The sequence below is a fragment of the Archocentrus centrarchus genome, chromosome 19 (genome assembly GCF_007364275.1).
Source record: "Archocentrus centrarchus isolate MPI-CPG fArcCen1 chromosome 19, fArcCen1, whole genome shotgun sequence".
Lineage (NCBI taxonomy): Eukaryota > Metazoa > Chordata > Actinopteri > Cichliformes > Cichlidae > Archocentrus > Archocentrus centrarchus.
In genome coordinates, this window is record NC_044364.1 from 16,578,177 (window position 1) to 16,595,881 (window position 17,705).

At 40.0% G+C, this 17,705-nt stretch overlaps 1 protein-coding gene across 2 annotated transcripts in view; it reads left to right on the plus strand.

The window, feature by feature from the left end:
* Nucleotides 1-17,705, plus strand: part of prkcea (protein kinase C, epsilon a) — a 56,217-nt gene that overhangs the window by 17,028 nt on the left and 21,484 nt on the right. For both annotated transcript variants that reach the window (XM_030755718.1, XM_030755717.1), the window contains exon 2: nt 10,161-10,224. In XM_030755718.1, coding sequence (XP_030611578.1) covers nt 10,161-10,224 — 64 coding nt within the window. The remainder of the gene's footprint in view (nt 1-10,160; nt 10,225-17,705) is intronic.

Below are 17,705 nucleotides of genomic sequence, written 5' to 3' on the forward strand. Positions count from 1 at the left end.
CATAGGACAATAATCAGTCATGCACTGCACAAATCTGACCTTTATGGAAGAGTGGCAAGAAGAAAGGCATTTCTCAAAGATATCCATAAAAAGTCTCGTTTAAGGTTTGCCACAAGCCACCTGGGAGACACACCAAAAGTGGAAGAAGGTGCTCTGGTCAGATGAAACCAAAATTGAACTGTTTGGCCACAATGCAAAACGATATGTTTGGCGTAAAAGCAACACAGCTCATCACCCTGAACACACCATCCCCACTGTCAAACATGGTGGTGGCAGCATCATGGTTTGGGCCTGCTTTTCGTCAGCAGGGACAGGGAAGATGGTCAAAATTGATGGGAAGATGGATGGGGCCAAATACAGGACCATTCTGGAAGAAAACCTGTTGGAGTCTGCAAGAGACCTGAGACTGGGATGGAGATTTATCTTCCAACAAGACAATGATCCAAAACATAAAGCCAAATCTACAATGGAATGGTTCACAAATAAACGTATCCAGGTGTTGGAACGGCCAAGTCAAAGTCCAGACCTGAATCCAATTGAGAATCTGTGGAAAGAGCTGAAGACTGCTGTTCACAAACGCTCTCCATCCAACCTCACTGAGCTCGAGCTGTTTTGCAAGGAAGAATGGGCAAGAATTTCAGTCTCTCGATGTGCAAAACTGATAGAGACATACCCCAAGCGACTTGCAGCTGTAATTGCAGCAAAAGGTGGCGCTACAAAGTATTAACACAAGGGGGCTGAATAATATTGCACACCCCACTTTTCAGATTTTATTTGTTAAAAAAGTTTGACACATCCAATAAATTTCATTCCACTTCACGATTGTGTCCCACTTGTTGATTCTTCACAAAAAATTAAAATTTTATATATTTATGTTTGAAGCCTGAAATGTGGCAAAAGTTTGAAAAGTTCAAGGGGGCCGAATACTTTCGCAAGGCACTGTAACTGAACCACTAACCACTAGTTAGCCTTTAGAAGGCTAATGCAAGTTTCTGTAGTTAGCCTAGGCACTTACAAATATAACATTACTTTTGTGAACTAACAAGGTTTTGCAGACATGTGACCACTAACCATGCGACCTTAACATGTTCAACATTCTGTGACAATCATGTGGACAATCTAGGATCAAGTGAATAAAGCCCCAGCCACACAGGTCAGTGACTCCCTGCCAAACACCTGTCACCAAGGAAAAATATGTATTCCCCAACCAGCTGGCAAAATCCTCCTTGTTATTTCTTTGGTATCTAGCTTATTGCTGCAGTCGTAGTTTGAATGGCAGTAATGGACTTGTCTGCAAATGCTGGCCGGCTACTCTCCGAGCTGTAGTGAAACTGTGAAAAGAAAAGACACAAACTGAAAATAAAATAAAAACTGCGCCTTATGAAACATGTTGGCTGCAGCGCTGAGGTGCAAATTTTTACTTTGAAATTGAGACTTCCCTTTTCTGTTTCCGTTGTGCTTTTTCCAAGCTGTTCTACCACTTCGCTACTAGTTAGCAAGTATTTGCAGAGAAACATGAAAACTACAGGCAACTGTGGCTATCTGCTAGCAACCAAAGCAATCACTAGGAGGTTTTTTTGGTGCTTTCTTTGAACCAAGTTTCTCCCAGCAAGAGCCAACAGTTGGCAGTGGTTCCTGAAGGTTTCCTTTCCGTAGCTGTATTGTGACCACTATGACAGACGTCATCTTGGTGCGTGACATGAGAAACCACAATAATACAAGTAAGATTTTGACTAAATGAATTACAGTCTTTGGATATGTCACAAAATGTTGCAGCACGCAAAGGTGTACTTTGTGTCAAAGTGTTCCCATTTTTCTGGCAGCACCTCAAATTTAACCTCCACTGTCCATTTTTGTCTCATTAAAGTCCCAGCCTTTTCATTCAGCAGCTTCTGTGTTATTCAGCCTGTTTGTAGCGAATCCCAACACGTTGCAGCTTTTCTGAATTTTTAATTTTAATTTAATTTAATCTGAATTTTTTTTGCTAACAAACACAATTGATAAGGTGGTATCTTCATATAATACAAAGTCAACAGAGAGCACGTAATTGTTTTCTGATCAGATGTGGGCAGGACTCAGGTTTGTATAGCAACCCACACCTGACCACAAATTACTTCTGAAGTACTCTATGATTAAACTAACTGATAAACCTGTGGCTGCACCTAGTATAATACTCTGCTGGCTTCATAAATAGCTTGAGGGATGTTTCATGGTCCAGAAAACCAGACTTCTGGTACGCTTGTTTAGTCATGAATGGACTGCTGAGCATTATGGCATGACACAGTTTATTCAAATAGAGGTGGGGTTGTAATCATAGAAAAGGAGAAGTAGTTAACTCTCATGCTTTGTCAAGACCGATGTGTTGACTTGTTTAAGCAATAAAAGTTGCCAAAGCCTTTCCGATCCGTTCTGCTTCAGTCTGCAGCAAAGCTAGTGTCCACAGGACTAAAAGTAGCTCATCTAAAGGATAGTAAGCTATGCATCATTTAATATTATTAGTTACAGTTTCTGTTTTGTATACTTTTCATATGCAGGTGATGAATCACTGGTATGTCTTACTAGGAAGTAGGAATCTGACTTTTCCAACATGTCCTCCAATCCGAACGACAATGTTAGTCGTTCCAAAACAACCCATGATTCCAAAATGAGCGACCCTACATGTGTCTTTGTGGGTCATAGCAGCAGGTCATTGTTGCAGTAGTTTTGTTTGGACGGTAAAATATGCTTGCAGCACAAGAAATATAGTTTGCAAAAGGGGAGCATGTTCTGCCACATTTGTGCCCTTCAGCTTCTGTTTCCAGACGAGGAACCACACACACCCACATATGTAGATCAGCTCGCAAAGTGCAGTGGAAATGCAGGCCCGTTCTTAAGAGGTTCGCCTGTTCCTTGGAACCAGCACCTGCACTGGCACGAGCACCGGCACCTTGTCAATAGAAACGTGGTATTAGAGTCCTTAAATAAATTAGAAAAGCACCATATAAACCCAGTCTGTTTAGTTAATGTTTAAGCTTTACCTGTAGCATCTAATGCTGTTTAGTCCCAATAGACTTCTCAGAAATCTGAGAAAATTCATATTTACCTATTTCTTTGGAATTTGCTGGAGAAAAACCAAACAAGTTATTCACACGCCCTTTTGTGTACAACTGCTAGAGCTTGTTTAATTTTAAGGTGTAGGTACCGGTCATACGGGCTCAGCTTTTTCCAGTTCTAACATGATACCAAAATATTGGCAACATTCAGTGAAAATGTTCAGTCGTGTTGAATCTCTTGAGCAAAGTCTGTGGTTATGTCTAAAAGAACAGTGACTGTTCTGTATACTGTTCATATACAGGTGATGAATGACTGGTACAACTTATTAGGAAGTAGGAATCCAACTTTTTCCTATTCTGACATGATACTAAAATATTGGCTACATTCAGGAAAAATGTTTTTCACCTGATCCACTTTTTGAGCCAGGATCAGACGTGTGTCTGGAATTGGTGCATCCCTACTTAGAAACCAGATATGACTGAGACCGTTATTAATGTGAGTGTGCTGTGAAAAAAGGTCAGTAACAAATGTGTCAGAAGCCAGAACTGGCCCACCATAAACTCCAGGCTCGCCCTTTGGATGATTTGGAAAGTGTTAAAACTGCAGAGAAGGAGGGAATCCTTTTTTGGACTCTTCACTGTGCAGTATTTTGAACCGGGAAACATTGTGTTATTAAGAATGGATCACATCACAAGACTAGTTGTCCACAATATTAATTTCATGCCGAGTTTTGAATCATCATCAGATTTACTGACAGAGATATTACACAGGCCCCACCATACCCCACTAAGCATGATGGTTTGAATAAAGAGCTGTGCCAGTGCGCTACTTTTATTTACAAGTGTAATGTTTATTTGTAATGCAGCAGACTTACTGAAAGTGGAAAAACTGAGATGTATTGTTGAAATTTCAGGGTTTTTTTTTAAAAGATGTTTTATTATCTGTTTTGTAGAAGAATGACTGATAAAATGTGAACATTTTCAGAGTGCACTTGTACTTCTTTGCGCTAAAAGAAAGGATTGAAGAAGAAGAAGAAGAAGAAGAAGAAATGGTTAGGACCTCCTGATTGGCTGTGGAGTTTACATACTCTCCCACACTCCAAAGACATGCATGTTTGGTTTAATGGTGATTCTATTTTGGCTGCAGGTGTGGATGTGGGCGTCTGTTCCTCCTTATGTTAGCCTTGTGATCGACTGGCAGCCCGTCCAGGGTGGCTCTAGTCCAACCGCATGAGTCGCATAAGCTTGTAAGAAAATTAACAACTTTATATAATAGTGATATTCATCTCAATATAATTTAACAGCCAGAGAATAATGATTCCTACTAGAAAATGCTTACTACAGAAAATCTTTGTCCAGCCAGTAGTCCAGAATTAAATGATGGTACGTGTATAGATTTTTCTATTCTTCCTGAGCAGCCAAAGGGGTTTTTAGACTTCAAGCCACAGTCATCTACTATACACACATTAAGATATTCATTCATTGCTGAACTCTGCTAGAGTATCTTTGGATGACTCATGGATCAAAATAATACTTTTTTTTGTCTTATACTGGACCTTGGTTCAGTGGCTCCATAATGTGGTGGTTTACACATTCACCTAACAAGTGAAAGATGGTTTGATCCTGGGAGGAGACACAAATCCTTTTGGCGTTGTGTCAGGAAGGATATGTGGTGCAAAACTCTGCCAAAGCAAACATGCGGAGCTACCTGCTGTGGTGACCCATTGTGAATAAGGGAGCAACTGAAAGTAGCTTTGCTGAGCCTCGGTTCAGCTGAGTTGATTAATTTTCAGCTTACTCTGCTCTGTGTGTCTGTCCCCACAGTTGCAAGGGTTGCAATCAAGTAGCATCCTGTCCTGAAATGACCATATTAGGGATATCCTGTCTCAATGAGGTCATACAGATCCAAGAGAGAGAGAAAAAAATTGACTCAGTTGACCAATTAATTTCTGTAATCACATCAGATTGCATGGATGTTTCACTTTACTTTAAGTGAAACATCCATAGATGACTGTGGGAAGCTTTTAGACCAATCCACTGTTATCTACAAGTAATGTGCTATTTTGGCCAACCTCAGAGGTTTGGATGTATCTAAATTATGCTAATTTTACTAATGATTGTATAAAGTATAAACCTGCTGTAATTAAATCTGCCTGATTAACCACTGTGGATAGGATACTATATCTGTCATGGTTTTATTTCATTGCTTTGTTACTGAATGATAGTGTAAACCCTGCAGAAGAAATTGTTCCTGACTGCCAAGATAAAATTCAGAAGATATATGGTCTAATTCATCTTCCAAAGCTCATATCTGCGCAGAAGAATTTTTTTTTCATTGATTTTGGATATGAAAAATGAGCTTGAAAGCACTGCATGGCTCAAGTGAACAGTAACTGGCGATATGGAAACAGTGCCATTTTGCTGGATGGCGTGCCATCCGAGCGCTAAATCAATGATGGTGCTGTCCATTTGCTCCACTCAGTTCCAAATCACTCTGCGTCCATCTTTTGGCTGAAATCCCTGCTGAGATGTGCTGTTATGCAAGAGGATACATTTGGGGATTAGCACATCATTTTCAAGGGTAGACATGAAGAATCCAATGGCATTTATAGGTCACAAATCCCCCGCAGTTGCTATGTGTTAGACACACAAAACAAAAGGATAATACTTGCGCTCTCATATGTACTACATCTTTCTGAGTCTTTTAGTGTGTTTAGCTTCAGACAGATTCCTTCACATTGGTATTTTCAGTTTATAATGAAACATGACAAAGAAATGCAGCAGATCCACTCATATGACCAGAGAATATGTGGCATTTTTCACAACTTTTGCATTAAAATCAACAGAAATGTGAGTTTATCAAAGAAGTTGCACACGATTCGACCTGTTTTATAGATCATTCCAGCTTTGCTTGACATCAGGACCACCATAAAACGACACAAAAGCTGACAACAGCTCCTTGATTTGTTTTCTAAAAACGAGTGCTTGATTAAAGGAGTATGCATGGGGAAAATAAGGTTAAGAGTGAATCAAAAGAAAATTTAACACATTAGTATATTTGTTTGTATGGATATCTCTAATTCCATGTACCATAAGAAATATCCAGCAAGCAGTATTTTTTGATATTTTTCAGGGAAAAGGAAATATGTAGGTTATAAAAATGTGTCATGTTTATTTGTTTATGTCATATTAGTACTACTGGAGGCAGCTGGACCGTGACTTTCTCTCCATGTAATTGTGTGCATTTCTCTGATGGGAACTATGCAGTGTGCCTGATTGCTGTGGGATAGGGTGTGTGATGTGTGGAGGTATGGACTTCGAATTTGTTTGTGTTCTTTGTGTCTCATGTTCAGCAACGCATGGAGGCCAGTCTGTGAGTGAGTGAGTGAGTGTGTGTGTGTGTGTGTGTGTGTGCGTGCGTGCGTGCGCATCGCAGCCTCCTGTGTGCAAGTCTGACTGTTGCATAAGAGGATCTGCTGCTGTCCCAGAGCTTAACTAAGGATTTAAACCTCTCTTCCTCGCTCTCTCTTCCTCGCTCTCTCTTCCTGGATCGTCTGCCTCTCCAGTTCGCTCTGATGCACTCTCTCCGATCTCTGTGATTGCATGTGTATTGTGGGCGGTTGGTGTTGAATAAGTCCCTGTGTGTATGCAGATCACCCTTACCCATTAATATGTAAAAGTTTGAAATAGCCTCCCTTTTTGATGACAGACTTAACTCATTATTGCATGTAATTTTTTTTTTTTTGCTAATGATAATGATCGATGTGGTGATTTAATCAGCTCTAGTTTTGATTAATTCATTTAATTACACTGACTCTAATTTATGCACTTTATGTACAGGATTAATGGATTATAGCTGTACTGTACATCTCATACTGACACCATTCCACTTCAGTCATCCTCTATCAACTAGTCATTGTTTTTGGCAATTTGTAATATCTCTGAGCATAACAGAAGACACTAATTCTTACCGCGTTTAGAATGTGTTGACACCTTGAGGATTTGGCTCACTAGTGATCTAAAAATAAGAGGTTTGGATGAGATGAGACTTTGTCCAAGATGCCAGTGCTGCAAATTTGTTTGCTGCAGGCTCTTCACAGCACAAGAGAACATTTTGCCAAGGAGCTCATTAGGCTCTCGCCTGAGGAGGGATTTGAATGTTTAACTATCAATAAATGTTCTAGTATATTTATTTAAATTGCATTCTGCAGCTATAAACATTTTGATTGCTGCTGTATGTAATAACAACATTGTATCCCTTATGTTAAAATGCAGAAAGTTAATGTTATACTTGAATAATCGCTGTATGGAAATGATCTTGTCCTGCACACACTGCATGATCAGTGTTATTTAGCAGGAAGGGACTCTTGCCATTTGGTTCAGCTTACCTGTTACAGGAAGTAATTGCAAACAAGATGCTAACTGTTCATTTTTAACCATTGAATAAGCAGAAGCTTATATTGATGCTGACATATTCCACTTCTAAATATTAACATCTATAAGTTGCACATTGCCTGTTCTCTTATTTGCAGTAATACTGAGTTGCCTTTAATCCTCATAGGTTGTTTGTGTGGGCACAGTTTTATGACCAATATCTACATCTTAAAATTAAGTGACCTCTAGCGATAAAACATGAAAGGGCATGTGAGTACGTGCTTGGTTTTCTCTGGCAAATTATGAAAAAGTATGTAAATATGGATTTTCTGAGATTTCTGAAAAGTCTATGGGGACTAAATGGCATTAGATGCCACAAGAAAAGCTTGAATATTAAAAATGTTAAATGGGCTGGTTCTTATAAAGCACTTTTCTACTTGAGTACTCAGAACACTTTATGCAACGTGCTTCATTCATACCCATTCATACAATCACATTAGTATTATGCCCAATGATACTTTAGCATGGAGCAGCCATTGAAGCACCAACCTTCCAATTAGCAGGTGACCTGCTCTACCTTAAGACTGTTGAAATGAAGGTGGTGGTAAAGGTGATGATAAAGATAACGATGTGAGAATGCTGATGACTATGGGGAACATGGTAATGGGCACATAGGAAGGCAGGAAATGGCTGTCCTATCTTTTGTACAGTCTCAGAGAACAGCAAAACACATCCATTACATTTACTGAAGTCACAATCATGACCAAAGACTAAAAGTAAATTCAACCTAACTTCTAGATTAGATTTACCCAAGTAGCATTGCCCCACTCCCATCTCCCCACTGGCTGGTGTTTTTATTAATTAATATCATGTACTTAAGCACACATTCATGAACATTCACTTGTATACACTGAAAACTATCCAGTGAAGAATTACTTCATGCTGCTGCTGCTCCTGTTTTCTGTCTCGCCTGTCTTCAAACCTCATCTGTCATTCAAGGGAAGCAGATGTGAGTGTTGAAATGTGCTCACATACGCACATTTCTCATGAGGCGTGTTTGAAAAGGGGAATAACAGATGAGCAATGCTGAGGTTACATCTTCATCGATGGCTGAATTCCTTTCATACTTTATGCATGAAGCACCTAAGTATGCCTAATTCATGTCTGCCACTACCAAATGCTCCCGGGCACAGATAGTCGTACCACTACTGGACACAGTTTGAAGGGTTCACGCAAATTTCCCAGACTTTGGATACCTGAGCCACCTGATATTAGACATCTAGTTGAATGGGGGATATATCAGAAAAATCCATCCATCCATTCGCTTCCGCTTATCCTGTTCAGGGTCGCGGGGGGGCTGGAGCCTATCCCAGCTGTCATGGGGCGAGAGGCAGGGTACACCCTGAACAGGTCGCCAGCCTGTCACAGGGCCAACACAGAAAGACGAACAACCTTTCACACTCTCATTCACACCTATGGGCAATTTAGAGTAGCCAATTAACCTAACCCCAGTAAGTGCATGTCTTTGGAATGTGGGAGGAAACCGGAGTACCCGGAGGAAACCCACGCAAGCACGGAGAGAACATGCAAACTCCACACAGAGAGAGGGAGAGGCCTGGGCCAAGGTGGAATCGAACCCAGGCCTTCCAGATGGTATTCTATCTGTGAGGCAGCAGTGCTAACCACTGCGCCACCGTGCTTATCAGAAAAATCAACTAGTGTAAAAATAAGATTTCAATTTAGTGGTTGACATTAAACATTGTACATTCATATATATATATATATATATATATATATATATATATATATATATATATATGAAACTGTTAATCACATTCTTTCCCTTACTTGTTTGCAACTTTCTGTAGCAGACAAAGAAATTGACGACTCTTGTGTTAATGTGCAACACCAACAAATAGTAGGTGTTTATACATTAATTATTAGTTGTGGTGCCAACTAGCAATGGGGGCAATGTTTAATTGTCTAGTTGAGTAGCTGACAGGGGAACAACAGGGAACAACAAACACCCAAAGAAACCATTAATAAGGCAAACTTATGTAATGTTTGACTCAATTCTTTATTGATAATGAAAATAGTTTTTTTCTCAGTCGGCTAATTGATTGATTGACGTATCATTCACTAATCACCTCCAGAGACCTCAGTAGAGGTGCTGATGCTGCGTATTATGCTGCTATCTAAAACTCCATTTCATTTTACACCAGCTATTAACATGCATTATGTACTTTTACATCCTACATGCATGTAGATGTAAAAGCAGGTGCATTAATACTGTCTGGACACTGTCCTTGAATTTTTTTTTTTGTTCCACACAAACACTGCAAAGTGATGGAGACAAACGCTGCTCGCCAAAGGCATAAAAGGTTGAGCCAGTATAGCTGTATCGCCTTCTGTGTGAAATTTGCTGCTCCGCTTACCTTCTTACCTACCTGAAGGGTGAATATAGATAGTGGTGCCTTTGCATTTACGTGCATTTTCAATGCACGTAATTACTTGTATGAAATCTTTATGCATTTTTGCATTTAACACCAGGAGTACATACAGCTATAAGAGTGTAACCGTAATAATAAGGAGTGTTTGGGTGGGGTGTGTAATTCTAGTCAAGATAATGACCTCTTGCATGTGCACTGGTGTGTTTGTTTGTGCTGGTGGACTGCCCCCATACTGCACTCACTGTTCAGCTCTGTTATTTCTTGCTGATTTACTCTTCATTTCTTTCTTTCTTTGTCTGCACAGATCGACTTGGAGCCAGAGGGGAAGGTGTACGTGGTCATTGATCTGTCCGGATCCTCCACTGAGGGTAAGAGCACTGCAAAGCATGCAATAACATAGATGCACACAAAAAAACACTGTGATGCTATCTGCAAAACTGGCAGTAACAAGCATGGAAAGGTAGAATTTATAACAATAAGCTGCACGTATTTTCCAACAATTAGCATTTTATAAACCTTATTGCAGCTTAATAGGACTTTATTTCTCAACTGAGTTGACATGACTGAAAAGTTGCAGTCCATGTGGGTTTCTTTGTCTCTCACCAACTTTCTTTGAACAGATCTGGATGCTGGTCTTTTTAGGTGCTTTATTAAATTGGGAGTATTTCCTCTCTTGGTCCGAGAAACATGATAACATTTTTTGCACGTTGCCTTTTGCAAATCAATTATCATCTTTTGGTCACTCCCCTTCGAACCCAGAGCACTTCCATAACTGACTCTGTCTTTCTTATCACTGAGTCAAAGCAGTGCTATTGCAGTAGCTGCGCAAGTCACCATCTTCCATTTTTAGTTTTTTTTGTGCTTGTGGGCTTCCTTCTTCTTCTCCAGGTGCACACAATAAAACTGTGAGCAGAGAAGCACCAAAAAAAGTGTGACCGTATATGATAGCAATATGCAGTACCGATTCTGACATTGAAGGGCACATTGAGTTGAAATAAAACAAGTACAAATAAATTAACAAAAAAAAAAATCTGGTCCCATTGTTATGTATTCTTCTTCTAATGCCTATTCAGTAGATGTCTGTAGCTGTGTGGATTTATTTATTTGTCAGGTTATAAGTCGAGCCTGATGTTGCCTTTAGATAAAAGAGTGATTCTCAGTTCAAAATAAGGATTCCATTAATCTGATAGGGGTGTTGGCAGATACCCAAAGCTAAGGTATTGGTATTGGTGTCCATATGAGTACTGAAAAAAGTTGTATCTTTTGCAATAAATTCATGAAACACTTGACTGAAATCTGACAAAAAAAAAAAAATATTCCAAACAAATATTGCCCTGTATACACTTCCTCATTGAAGGAGCATTAACCCTCTGATGTCTAAGGCTTAATCAGTGATGACCCTAACCCTAATTCTAACCCTAGGCAATCAGAATATGTTTTTTTTTAATTGTTCTCCAAAGTCACTGTAGATTCATTGTAACTGACACACACACACACAAACTATTCACATTTCCCCCCCTGAAAAATGGTCAGTTTTGCCCTTCTATAAAAGAAATGGTCAGGGTTACCACTTATGATGACTTAGACCTCAGATGGTTAACTGATTGTGTAATAGTGCAAACATGCCAACAAACATTTTCCTCACCCTGGCAAATAGGAACATTAGCATTGAATATTTTCTTTCATTCTGCTTTTAGCTTTGATTTTTTTTTTCTCTTCATTAACTCCTCACTCATATGTCCAGGTGTTTATAAGCACTGGCACATTCTCTGGCTGTGGGGTCTTAGATGCTGAGCAGGTAGCATACAGTGGGTTATAGCTGTGTGTAAAAAAAAAAAAATGCTTTGTTGTCCTGGTGGTAAGAGTGAACCAAAACAATAAAGCTGTTGGGTGTATGATAGCTCAAACGTGCGAAAATGTTCCACAGAGTTGAGAGAACTGCATACATACTGATGGCTGACCAATATTTGACATGAATATATTGATTGGTGTGGTATGTGTGGAGATGAAGAAAAGAGTGCAGCATGAATGGGCGAGATTACAAGGCGGTAGTGATGTTAGTCAACAGGATTCAGAGGCACAGCTTAGTTGGGCTGTTCAGGGACAATGTAAGAGAGGTGAGACTGAACTGGTTTGTATGGTGGAGAGATACTTGGTAAACTGGGAGAAGGGTGCAGAAAATGGAGCTGCCAGGCAGGAGGACATGCAGATGGATGGCGTGATAGACAAATGTGCAGTGCACAGGAAGAGATGGAAACAGATGATCTGCCGCAGCCACCCTAAGGGGAACATCTGAATAAAGTCTGCATGAATATATTGATTAGTGCCGCTTCTAACCAGTTTAGTTTTGGTGTGCATAAAAAAAAAACAAAAAAAAACCCAGCTATCCTTAATGTTAATTGTGTTATTGGCTTGGCTTATTATATTTTTTTATGCATCGAAAGCAGCCGATAATGTGTAATAATGTGACACATGTAATGTTCAGCCATCCCGAATTCCACCCACATAATGCATTTTATATGTGGAAAGGTCTATCAGTAAGTACTGAATCATAAAAGATTAATCCAACCTGTTAATAATAAATCAGTCATCAATTTTATTTCATCATCAGCTCATTGTTTAGCTTTCTAGCACTCAGCTTGCTGTTTGTTTTCAGCTGCAGCAGGCAGCAGGGTGTGTGTGTGTGTGTGTGTGTGTGTGTGTGTGTGTGTGTGTGTGTGTGTGTGTGTGTGTGTGTGTGTGTGTGTGTGTGTGTGTGTGTGCAAAAAGCTCTAAAATCCATCAACGTGCCCAGCACTGAAAAGCAGACAGACTGACACAGTTAGTGAGTAGCTGGTAAACATTGTGGATATTTTAGCAGGTAAACAGAAAGATATTTCCCTTAGGGGTTTGACTGAATGTTGTACGCACATCTGCCAGGTACGAAGACACACAGCTCCAAATAAATGATAATGTTGCTCTGTGACTACTGAACGTGTAAATAAGCACGTCAGCACACTGAACAATTTTCTGTTGATTAGACGTCTAAAAGGCGTCTAAATGGTACGTAGCCGCCTGGGCTGAAATTATACTTACAAGCAGGAATTGTACCTGTAATCCTGACGTAGCTACATCAGCACTTAAAGACTCATGATTAGGCAGAAGGACGTGCATGACTAGTCGACTACGGTTCAAACAAAATTTGGTCAGGGCAGCATACCGACCTCCTCTGTTGATCTGTTACGTCTGCTTTCAAATTAAGTGATACTAATATGAAAACCTGAGGTCGGGACTTTGTGGCTTGTTTCTTCTGTTTCTGTGCTGCCATGAAATCTCATTACACCGTAAAGCCTTGTTTTTTGTTTGTTTTAAGCTTGTAGCTACATAGCAGCCACCTTCTGGCAGTACTAGTGCATTACATCCAACCAGGCAGCAGCCACGTTTAAAATACAGTTTGATTACCAAAGGATTGATGAGCATTTTTCAATAGCTCTTACATACACACGCAATATTATAAGAGACAATTTATGATCTCCCCCATTAGACTGTGACAAAAAGCATTTTCTGACTCTTAGACTGGTCAACTAGTCTAATTTTTTCTTGTTGGGAGTATCTCTTGTGTATGTGGCATAAACATACTTTTAAAATGCAAAATGTTATACAAATTTTTTAAAAAAAGATGCGTGTACCCTGCCTCTCACCCTATGACAGCTGGGATAGGCTTCAGCCCTCCCCGCGACCCTGAAAAGGATAAGCGGCAGAAAATGGATGGATGGATGGGCTTAAATTGGTCTATATTTAGCCCGGAAGCTCCAGGGATATGCGGTAGTTACAACAAAGGTGCAGCTTTAAGATTGTTCTAGTGCTCAGTGGTACGTTGATATGGGGGACAGTTGGAGGAGGCACCTGCAAAAGATGCCATTCTTAAACACCCAACAGAAGGAAGTTAAAGAACAGCAGAATAAATGAAAATGTTTTTACATAATACAGATTAAGAGATTAACAACCAAATTTATTAACTTCATCTCTAGGGAAACCTCATACATCAAAGTTATTGTCCTGGGCCAGAAAGAGTAATAATATTCAGTCACCACCTTATCATTTAAAATCACCTTAAGTTCATTTAAGATTTAGTAGAATTTAATTCTGGGTGGAGGAAGCTGCAAATTTTAAGGACATTTTTTCCATATTCAGTGGCGAGCTTCAGGACAAAAGGAATAAGTTGGCACAATACGCTGAGATCACAGTGGTCAAAACGCTCATTTTGAGGCTTCACGTCATCTTTTATATAACGTCTGCGATGAGCTGTCGCACAAAACGACGATCTACACAGTAACTTCAGTAATCTTCACAGGCATTCACCGGAGTGGCAGGGCTGTGGGTTGTGACCTCACACATTTAAATACTATTGGTCCATATATAATTAAGGCAAAGAAACACATTAGTCAGATGGATTTCAGGGTTGAGTAAATTTTGTTTTAAGTAAATATTGATTACAAATATTTTAACACACTCCTGATGATTTTCCTTTAATGGAAAGGCAAATGCTTTATAAGCAGGAAAAATCCTGAGTGGAAATCAGACAAACAATAATATGAAAAGGGTTTCTAAAAGAAGAATTTCCAGGTATTTTGGATAGAAAAACATATTTTTTTCTGTGTGCATCGTTGCCAGAAATGTAAATAAAAAAAACCCCCCAGAAGTCCTTCCTGTTTTCCTAGAAAGCTTCAGAGCTCAGAGACCCTTCTCTCTCTCTTTCTCCCTTTTCCCGTCTCCTCTGTTTGTTTGTGTTGATTAAACACGGAAACATCTAGAAGATCGTTATCAGTTAGCCTCTCCACACGCATTCTCTCAGTCAAATGCTGCCAGATAAGAATGATTTTCACCTGCACCTTTGTATCCTCACACCTGGTTATAAATAGAAGCAGCTCTGTGCCCTCTGGTGAAATTGTGCATGTATATATCCGTCTGCGTGTGCGCTTGTGTGAGGGTGGTGGGATAGCCTGAGCAGGGGAGGGTGCAGCAGGATAACACAGGGAGCAGCAGAGAGTGGAGATAGAGAGGAGTGGATTCTTAAAATAGTAGGTGAGATTGAGCTACAGATTACATACAAACACACACACACACACGCACACACACACACACACACACACACACACTGAACATGCTGCACAGTCTCAGGCGTCCATGTCAAGCCCTCCTCGTCCACGATTGGACACTTGACTGTGACCTCACGACCCACTCTCCTCCCACTCCTGAACTTCCTCCCTGCTCAGCTGGCTTGAGAGCACGAGCTAATGTATGCTGATAAAAACAAATGGTGTGTGTGTGTGTGTGTGCTGATAGGAGGGATGGAGAGATGGAGGGTGAGAAATAGAGGAAGAGGCGGTATTTTTAGAAGATTTATTTTTCCCCCCCTTGCTGCAGTCTGTTCTCTGCAGCTTCAGAGACTGGAAGGATGTGTTCTTCTCCTTTTTTCCCCTTCCTTGTCTCTCCTCTCCATCCTCCTGCATCTGTTGTTCTCAGGGAGCGAATAACAATAATCTGACCTAATCTGTCCATCTGTAGTCTCTCCTTCTGTGTTTCTCAGTCGCTGCTTTTGCCTTCTTCATCAGATTTTTTCCTCCCAATTTCGTTAAACAAAGCCGAATTCCTTTAAAGCTTAAACGATAACCTTGGTAGCAATTGCATCCTTACAATAACAACGGTAACATTGTAGGCTAAGCGTTTTCCTAGAAAAAGTTTTTGCTTGTCAGTGCAGTCTTTGTTTATCCCAATTAATGACATAATTTTCAATGCAGTGAAGAGATTTAAAAAAAAAAAAAATCATCTTCCTCAACCAGTTTAAGGCTTCTTCTGCTTCAGATTTATGAATAAGATCTATTTTTTTCCTGTTGTCTTCAACAAGATTTAGTTTCTAATACTAGCAAGTGTTGGTGCTATATTTTACCTATTGTACCAGATGAAAAAAAGCACATAAGCATGTTATTCATGGGGAGGTGGAGGATGGACATTCCCATGATGGTGTCTTGTTGGTGGTACACCAATGCTATGGCAATAGCTCGACATTTTCTTCGAAGCAGCCGAGCTAAAAATGCAAGAGCCATCTTTTGAATCTGGAAGTCTTCTTCCTACAGGAACATCTGCCGTTCCCATTTTTGTAAATCCCACCTATAGGTACTGATGAGCTCTTTCTCTCTTTTCTTTCAATGGGTTCATTTTGCTCTTCTGATGACTCATTTGGCCGATTCGGCAGAATTAATTTTGGCATGTGTTAGCCACCGCTCCATTTCTCTGAGACTAGTGAGGTATTCTGTTAACTACAGTTCCTTAAAAATCAAGACAAAGTAGCTGTAGTTCAAAAATTGGTCAGGTAAATGAAGAACAAGATAAATTTTAATTTTGTGTTGGTTTGTTTTATTATATTTGAGTACTTTTGATGTCACACACTTTGGGTAACAAACCAGTTACGTAGAATAATATGTAGCTCAATAAAGTAAAATACAGCATGATTAAACAAATGTCTTAATAGCTAATCTGTAATAAAGTAAAATAAATAGAATATGTATAATATATAACCATATATAAAGTAATATGGTTTCAAAAGTTTCAAATTCACTAAAGTAGAAATAAGTCAAATTAAGAATAGAAAAATGCGACTGTGTTCAAGTTAGACCAGGTGAAGTTGGGGTTAGCATGTATTTACTCCAGATTTTGATGGAAATTTCACTTTTTTGGCAAATGTAAATCTTTTCACTGTAGAACTGTAGAGATGTGATTACTTCGTGACCCATCATGTGTTTAGCATGTGGCTAAAATGCTAACCTACCCTAACCAGGTCACTGAGGACCTGGCGGATGTTAGGAGGTATAACGAGTAGGGTGACACGATGCTAGAATTTCAACTCGATACTGATACCCAGGAAAATACTCAACCGCGAGTAAAAACAAGCTTCCTTTAGCTGCTCTCTTATTCACAAGATGTAGCAGATGGAACTATATCTGCATGCCAGCGGTATCAGTTACTGAGTGTCAATTTTTTGACAACCCTAACAACACAAAAGTACTACAGTATCCATAAAGTTTTACACACATGTATCTACAGTTAAGCATTTAAAAAGAAGCAGATGCACTTGACATCAGTGTTTTTTCAGTGAAAGCACACACACACACACACTGAGATTTCTGGTGTGTCCTCCCATGATGCCAGCCATTGAGCAGTAATTGGCAGGGGAATGGCTTTAAAATTTGAGAGTATTTTAACAAAAACACCAACATTTGTCACATTTATCACAAAAGAATGCGATACAGTGTATCGCCCACTAATCAGCAGACTTTTCTAACAACATATATAAGATGCTTAAACTCTAATTTGACTGCACATATGTGTGTGCTAGTGTGTACGTTTATTGGACGACCACCTCCCAGGTGGTCACTCAGTGGGTCCAGAGTACGCCCGTCTCTATGACAATAACTGGCGCCTGTTGTTAGGCCTCCTCACCTCCTCACCTCTTACTGTGCGTCTTGGTGTGTCCTAGACAGATGGATGATGTATTATGTAAAACAAAGTGATCCCAGTAATGGCCTGATTAACTGCCACCCTGACCAACACCACCGTCTCATACTCACACAGTTACACACACACACACACACACTCCCTAGACAGCCTGTCTGTAATCGAACTCTGGAGAGGCTCAGCGGTAACCACATCTATAACGCACCCTGGAGAGAGCTGCTGGGCGAGTGAAAAGAAAGGCAAACTAGGACAGGAGCGCAGAGAGAAGGAGCATGTGTGGGAGGGAGAGTGGAGGTGGTTCTCTTGTCTTAAGGCTGCCCTCGGAAAGCATTTATCTTCCAGGGGAGATGCAGAG